A 7,943-nucleotide genomic window follows, 5' to 3' on the forward strand; every position below is an offset into this window, starting at 1 on the left:
GTGCAATAAAGTCGTGTTTGGTTTATTTTTCAGTAAACCAAATTTAGACTTTAGTTTCTGTTTTTCGGTGTGTGTTCGTAAAATAAGTGTCGCTGTCGTTGTGATTTGCCTCCTCGACGCTAGATGTCTCGTCTATTTTAAAGTAAGAGTGAAATAGAAAAGACAGATCAACATGTACCATATCGGCCACCGTATGTCGTACATTTGTTTTAGTAGGAAATGGCTATAGTTTAGCGGCAGTTCGTGCTAGCTTTCAAGTGGTTTATTTACTAAAGTATTATGGCCGAATATGCACGTGTAAAGTCAACCAAGCTCGTTTTGAAAGGATCGAAAGATAAAAAGTTGGTACTTACTAAATATATGCATTTCAGTATTGTAGCTATATTAGCTGGCTAAAGTTTAACCCCAGTCACCGTTTTCCTAGCTAGCGGGTTAGAGTGACCCCAGCTAGCTAGCTAGCTAGCTCCATTTCTAACACTCACACTGCTGTAACTTTCTCACCTAACAGAAGGAAGAAACACAAGGACAAGAAGAGACATCGAGAAGATGAAGAGGAGAAACTTGATATTGTCGGTATGTTTTTTGAAGACATTTTTCCATGTTTATATCTGCATTGCTAGCCAACTAGCGCTTGCATTTCGTCCACGGGTCTAAGTGACCTCCCTCCTCTGTGATTCCCTGACTGTTGCCTGACCCCTTCATGCTGGCTCTCTTCAGGCGGCTGGTGGACTGTCCGAAGCTTTGGTGAACTCGCTGGCGCAGTCGCCATAGAGATGCACAAGCATTCGTACGTGCACGCGCTGGACACGGGGCTGTTCACCGTGGGCGCGCCGCATAAAGGAGGTAACGGCGAGCGCGCGGCCGTGCGCGGAACGTGGCTCGATCTCGCTCGTGACTGGACCTCGTGGACAGTGGTAGCTCAGGGGTTAAGGTACTTGACATGTAATCGGAAGGTTACCAGTTCAAGTCCCACCACCACCAGGTTGCCACTGTTGGGCCCCTGAGCAAGGCCCTTAACCCTCAATTGCTCATGTTGTACTCAGTCATAATTGTAAGTCGCTTTGGGTCAAAGCGTCAGCTAAATGCCGTAAATGTATTGCTCGTTACAGTGACCCGCATCTTCGCTCGTGTCTGGTGTTGCGGGTTACAGTTACCCCATCTCTTTCGCACCGGCTTTATCCAAGGCCTGCTGTTGACTCCTGGGGTTGTTTGCAAGACAGCTGGTGGAAGGAGATCCTCTTTTATAGCTCCTGAACTCTGGAATAGCATTCCACAGAATATTGGGAATGCAACCTCTACAATAGTTTTTAAACCCAGATTGAATACTTACTTGTTTAACCTGGTAGTTTATCGAGTCTATTGAATTTCACTGTATTTTATTTGATTCTTCATTATTTGTAGTATGTTAATTCATTAATGCACGTTAGTATGTAAACTTTGCTTTTTTGTAAAGCAACGTGAAATTGGATTAGAAAATTAAAAGTTCTGTTAGCAAAAATGAAGGTAGTATGATTATTAGAAACACAAGAAGGGTCTTTTAATTAGCAGCTTAGCTGCACCAGGCACCAGACGAGTTAATGAATAAACTGTGATGCAGTGGGTCTACAGGACAGGATTTGGCCGGTGATAATCCACTGAACAAACACTCAGAGCGGTGGGAACCTTTGAGACCTCGATCCTGGAGATTTAAGGTTAAAGCCTGCGCGCATTAGCCGTCCCCGGTCCTGCAGCAAAAGTCGTTTTTGCACGTTCTCGTGTGTTTGTGTCATTGCTGGTTTGAGAGCGGTCTGCCGCCCCTATTTATCCCACCGGTGGCAGCAGGAGTGCTGTGTGCTCAGAAACATACCGAAATCGAAGGACTCGACAACAGCGGAGCCAACGGATTCGTGCATGCACGTACCTGCGGGTTCAGACTGATTATCGTTCGAGATAAGTAAGGTGTGCCGTGCAGCTGCTGCAATTAGGGTCTCGCGTAGCCGAATCGCTGTTCCCCCAAGTTCACCGAGTGGTTTCTAGCGTTCAGTGCAATTTTAGTGTGATTTAAGTTTTTTTTTTTTTCTTCTTCAGATCGCTCAGAGCGAGGGCCTTCTCTGTGAATCCATCAGGTCTTGCCAAAGAGAAACGACACACGGGACTGTGCTACACTAATGACTCCGAACAAAGGGGAGAACCACCTCCCAGCCTTTTCCGATTGTTGCCCTCCCCCCTTTCCTTGCTCCATTTCCTCTCCGGCCAGAATAGAAAAGGGGAGGACATCGTTCTGGGTCATCATGCGCTGTTAGCACTGCCCCGCTGCCGCACTCGCTCTGTGGAGGGAGGCAGCCCCGTTTGTTTCTAGCTTTGTTCGAGGCGTTTCGACGTGTTTGGTCAGATGTGCTGCCGCCGCGCCGTTCGGGAAATGGGTTTCTTCATGCGCGCTTCCCTGAAATCCATTTAGGAATGCTAACGGAGGCGGGTGGAGTCTTTTAATTAAGCATCAGCCAAGTGTGACTGTCATGGTCTCACAGGTTTGATTAGAGGAAACCCCCCCCCCAAACCTGGAGTGCTTGCTTTAGATCGGGGTTGGGGTGGTGGATACACACACACACACACTCCTCACTAACATTTTTATACATGCCCCTATAGGCCTTCATTTATGTGGTGGCATTCAGTAGGTCCCTTGATTCATGGCTTTGCCACTTTAGTGTGACGGGGAAGGGTTTTCGAACGAGCTCGGCCATGTTCCGTTACAATTACGACATCAGTCAACCTGTATGCGCGTACACTCGACCTAGTTCTAATGGAGGCATGCATAGATGACAGTTTATTAAACAAGCAGGTTGGTCAGATCTATGAGTTGTGGTGGAACCTCTTGCGTCTCCTCCCTTACAGAAGATGAAGCTCCAGACCCACCTGAGCAGTTCACGGCCATCAAACTCTCAGACTCGAGGTACAAAACACACACACACACACACACACACACACACAAATCAAAAGGATGCTACAAGAGTCACCATTTAAGCAACACGATTACAGTAGGATAGAAATGGGAACATTTGTTTTCAAAATGAAGGTATTTCTAGTTGTTGAGTTTAAAGTGGCTGTGCGTGCCGTGGAGAAGGGAATTCTTTAACCAGTTAAGGTGGTGAACTTTTTACCCTGCTGTGCAGAATAGCACTGAAGTCGGGCTATGGGAAGTACCTGGGCATAAACTCAGAGGGTGTCGTGGTTGGCCGATCAGACGCCATCGGGTCTAGAGAGCAGTGGGAGCCGGTGTTTCAAGAGGTGAGTAGAGCTGTCAGTCATTTCATGCAGCCAATCACAGCTTGGAATACTTTATTGGCTAACTAATTGCAAATTAATATGAACACAATTGTCTTGATCCAGTTTTCTTGACGTACATCTAAAGCATTGTTGCAGCTTCTGTTTGTCCTGTTGCACAAACGCGTTGCAGCAGTTCCCCTGGTTGCATGTAGGCAACTGTGATTTTTTTTTTCTACAGGGAAAAATGGCGCTAATGGCCGCAAACAGCTGTTTCATCTCGTACAGCGAGAGCGGAGACATCGTGGCCAAAAGCCGGATGGCTGGAGAGGAGGAGATGATCAAGGTTGGGCGCTTGCCACGTTTCCCGACACACTAATGCTAGTCCCTTCCGAGTGAGCAGCACGTGCATGTTTTGCCGTTCTGCTCGGCGCGTTTGTAAGGTGCCGTGTGGTCCGCAGATCCGCTCGTGTGCCGAGAGGGAGGTGAAGAAGACAGACGACCTCGCAGACGAGGACCGGGGCAACGTGAAAAGCTGTGAGGTCAACTACGTGTGAGTCATCGCCGCTCTCCCTGTTTTCTAATTTGGCTCATCAGGCCATCAGTGCAAAGGCTAATCAGTGTGTGACAACATCCCTCATACCCTCCCATTCTGATCTCTTTATCAATCAAATCAAAGCAGATTGACTGTCATGAGTGATTATTTGATGAATTTATTGCATTTGCTGCTCCTTAAGCCATGGTAGATGTTCAGGGGTGTTGTAACAAGTCCTCGTTCAGTTCATTTTGTGTGCAACAATAAGGCAGTAATTTCTCCCAACCCCACTCTGTGATGTCTGTCTCTAGTGTTACATTTTTTCTCATTCTTGAACATTCAGTCAATGATGAATTGCTTAAATGCGAATGCCGGGGAGATGTCGGCATGGTTACCGGTGGCATGTGTAATCGTCCATGAACTTTCTGGAGACGTGACTGTGGTTGTAACGGTGGCATGTTTAACCGGCGGGCGGACAGGAAGAAGTTCCAGAGCTTCCAGGACAGGAGGCTGAGGGTGAACGAGGAGGACAGCGGCACACTGAAGAAAGCCCGGATGGACGGGAAGTTCCATGAAGCGCTGCTGGACAGGTGAGGAGCCCGGCGTACGCACACCTCCAAGATGAACAATTCCACTCGGACAGGGTGCCCTGTCAAAATGTATGACTGCCGTGGCGTGTCCAAATTGCTACTGAAGTTACATACACTTTCAACACTGGACAACTAATTTTACTTGAGTTTTTAAAAATGTACTGAAATAAGCAGGTATCAAGATATATTGGTTAATAGACAAAGATATAGTTCTCTTCAAATGTATGTATTTGGTTTTTTTTCCTTTGAAATTAGTGAAAATGAAATGATTTTTGTTTCTTAACAGGAGATCCAAGATGAAAGCTGACAGATACTGCAAGTGACGAGGGAAACTATCTTTTTATGCATCTTTTTGCCAGATTATGTTGACCTTTTTGTATATTAAATTCATTAGATGATAAGTGATTGAGTGTACTGTAGTTTTGGTTCTGGTAACAATGGCTAAATGTGTTCACAGGTAAAAAGCAAGACCTTTTAAATACAGAACCTAACACTCAGAAAAAAAGCCCTTTCCCAATCTGTGACGTCTGAACTCTGACCTTACTACACCTTTTGCCTTTATGAAGATATTTCAGTTGAATCTACAAAAAATAATTTTATTTTTCTTTTTTGGTCTTGCTCATGTTACTATGATGCTGGAGAAACCTCATACAAATTACACCAATAAACAAAGCAGACAGAAGTTGATACTCAGCAAGAGAACAGGATTACACACAGTGCCCCAGCAGACTAAGGACAGGGTTTATTGACTGGATTATTTACATGGACTGCTGCAGCTCCGATGTAAAAACTGTCCAACATTGACCAGATAAACAGCACTGGTTAAACTGGTACAGTGACAGTAAGTTCTGGTGCTGAGTCCAACATTCACCTGCCAGAGACTTTTGGAATAAAGGACGTCCAGGCCAGATGTGACTGTTTCCTTCATATGGACACGGTAGACAGAAGACTGCCCTTAACCCTCAGTGCAGCTTTAAAATATTCCATATACAGCCACATGCAGCAGCATATGGACACACTTCATTTTGTTATGTAAGAACTTGGGGGAAGCAAAACAATATACAACAATTTATTCATTTTTCGCAAAGCCAAGCTGAACACTTCTCTCGAACTCAAGGACTGATGGCTGGAGTCAGTGGCCGTGTTGATTCCACGTTGTAGAAGGTGTAGAGGTGTGAGTTTGTATCACAGTCATAAAATGACAGTGTGTTCACAGTCTAAAATCACTCCCAGTTGTGTGAACCTGTCTCTGACTAGCAAAGGACTCTGATCTTTCTCATGGACATCATAACCTTTTCCTCTCTCTCGTCACTGTTATACTGGTTACTGCTGTGTACCAGAACACAGGGTACATTCTCTCATCATTCTTATGAACAGTCCTTTCATTTGCAAGTAGTGCTGTCCTGTCTGGAATCTCTCGTTGCAGAGGACCTGGACAAATACAGACAGACTCTTTCTGTCCAAGTCTGATTTACAGGTAACTGTTCTGCCATCTTTACTAACTTCTAGAATAGGAGCAGCTGTTTTAGAGTCCAGCGTGAGATGACCTGAAAGAGAAACAGCATTTCATCTGTTACAGTCACAAGGTAGATTTGTCGGGATCTGATTGTAAATGTTTGTGGTTTGTGTATTTACCTTTACTCAGGAGCATCTGGGTCTAGTCTGAAAATGATATTGTTATTTGTATTAAGAGCTGGGTTTGTATTAATGTGGTCACGCCCATCTAACACTTATGGCATTATAATTCAGGTCCATGTGTTTCTTGACTCTATTGAGCCCCTAGAATTAAGAACTGACCACACTCCAAAAATACAGGAAGCTCAGGTCTGGTCCTGGACAACCAGCTCTCATTCTCTGTTACTAAGGTGACACAGACATGCAGGTGTCTGTCTTATACAACATCAGGAGGATTCAGATGTTTCTTTCCCGAGAAGCCAACCAGTTGCTTGTCCACACACACACACAAAAAAAGCAAAAAAAAAAACGTGTGTATTCTGATGAGTGTATTCTAACTTAATGGTATCCTTATAGTCTGGCCTAAATCTAATAGCATCCAGATGGAGAGAACATTTATTCTATGGAGACAACAGAGCACTATTTTAAGTCCTTCTGGACAAGAGTCTGCTACATGCTGTAAATGTAAACATGCAGTTCTGTCTGCAAATGCCTGTATGTCCCAACACCACAGCAACCCAGTGTTCAATTCTACATTCTCGTTACAGCCAAGAGTTAAAAGTAACACAGATATAACTACAGATATTACTGGTCAGATTTGTGCACTAAACATAAAAAGGGATCTACCTGGAATAGGTGTTTGTTTCCTTGTCTGCAGTGAGTGGTTTCTGCCGGGGAATTTTGTCATAAGGAACAACAGACAAACCGTTAATATCATTACAAGCACAGTCAGAAAAGCGGTGTATGAGTAGTCAGAAACTGATCACAATGGGTTTGGATAAACAGCACACTCATCTGAATATTTTGCTTACATATTTAGTATGTGACTATATTTTTCCAAGTGTGCTTGCTGTCACTGTCAAAGTGTCAAATCTGTCTATTGCCTGTCGTTTGGTTTATTTTTCTGCACTTGAGGTTTCCTCAGATGATCTTGTAACATTTTGTGACACACTATTCTGATTAATTATGTAACTTCTGTAAGCACAACATTGTCTCCTCCAGGTCTGTTGGAGTTAGTAAAATAATAACCTGACATCATCTTAACGCCTTGGGTCATCTTAACGCCTTGGTTGGATTCAGCATTGAGTCCATGTTCCTCCTCAGCTGTTTCAGTTCTTGAGTCATTTACCAACACTGTTGATGAAGAATTAAGAAATATGAATTGTTTAATTGAATATTTGTAAGATAGAAAAGACAAACATACAATTAAGCTGCTGATATACAATGTAGTTTTGGAAAAGGGAAAACATGAACACATTAGCCACCTTGAATTAGCCCTGTTCCAACTGTTAACAAAGAATTCTAAATGTCAACCAAGACTAATGCAACAAAGCTATTTACTCATAGGCTGTTTAACAGTAGCATAATGGTGAACATAGATGTAGTGTGTGAACATCTGTAGTCATTTATGGCACAAAACCATTTGAAAATATTAAATTGTAATCTTGCAAAACAGAACAGAATGGCGGACTGCACCATCAATCAGAATCTTTTATTTTATCTGCTACGCCAACCGTGACCACCAGAGGGAGGCACAGAGCCACTATTAGGTAATCAAGAGTATTTAGCCAGCCTCCACTCAGGAGAAGATCCTGCTCAGTCTTGGTGTTTCAAGTGAAACACTAAAACATGAACCTGGTGTTGTTTCCATGGTGACTTGGTGTGAGGCATCATCTGGTCCATGATTTCCCCCTGGGGTTGCAGGTCTCGGTTCTCGCCTTTTTTCTCCTTAAGACAAAAAAAATAAGATAATTACGTCAAAGAAATTGGGCATAAATAAACAACTATTAAAATTCTAGATGCACTGTGGAATGTTCAGAGAAAAACAAGACACTCCAGTCTATTGTGTTTAGTATGTGGTATTTAACTGTTAATCTGGGGGGCATAACGACAAGGGAGTGGGC

The 7,943-nt window shown here is 43.7% G+C and overlaps 1 protein-coding gene and 1 long non-coding RNA gene across 2 annotated transcripts; one reads left to right on the plus strand and one right to left on the minus strand.

Moving 5' to 3' along the window:
* Positions 1 to 204: 204 nt before the first annotated feature.
* frg1 (FSHD region gene 1) lies at positions 205 to 4,770 on the plus strand. Its single transcript, XM_027031437.2, has 9 exons — positions 205 to 341; positions 509 to 573; positions 718 to 843; positions 2,872 to 2,929; positions 3,150 to 3,264; positions 3,482 to 3,586; positions 3,702 to 3,793; positions 4,255 to 4,365; positions 4,652 to 4,770. The coding sequence occupies exons 1-9, from the start codon at positions 280 to 282 to the stop codon at positions 4,686 to 4,688; spliced, it is 771 nt and encodes a 256-aa protein (XP_026887238.2). The 5' UTR covers positions 205 to 279; the 3' UTR covers positions 4,689 to 4,770.
* A 1,128-nt stretch (positions 4,771 to 5,898) lies between these two features.
* On the minus strand, positions 5,899 to 7,114 carry LOC113591082. The gene is made up of 3 exons (XR_003412167.1): positions 7,069 to 7,114; positions 6,667 to 6,707; positions 5,899 to 5,912 (listed from the first exon to the last, which is right to left on the minus strand). It is a non-coding gene; the product is annotated as an uncharacterized LOC113591082 (long non-coding RNA).
* Between the last annotated feature and the right edge of the window lie 829 nt (positions 7,115 to 7,943).

The sequence above is a fragment of the Electrophorus electricus genome, chromosome 9 (genome assembly GCF_013358815.1).
Source record: "Electrophorus electricus isolate fEleEle1 chromosome 9, fEleEle1.pri, whole genome shotgun sequence".
In the NCBI taxonomy this organism is placed as follows: domain Eukaryota; kingdom Metazoa; phylum Chordata; class Actinopteri; order Gymnotiformes; family Gymnotidae; genus Electrophorus; species Electrophorus electricus.

Bases quoted from the DNA above. Each gene is read 5' to 3' on its own strand.
- frg1 (XM_027031437.2), top strand. From the start codon at position 280: ATGGCCGAATATGCACGTGTAAAGTCAACCAAGCTCGTTTTGAAAGGA. The intron at 574-717 runs GTATGTTTTTTG...GGCTCTCTTCAG, and splicing joins GGAGAAACTTGATATTGTCG to GCGGCTGGTGGACTGTCCGA. The intron at 3,794-4,254 runs GTGAGTCATCGC...GCGGGCGGACAG, and splicing joins AGCTGTGAGGTCAACTACGT to GAAGAAGTTCCAGAGCTTCC.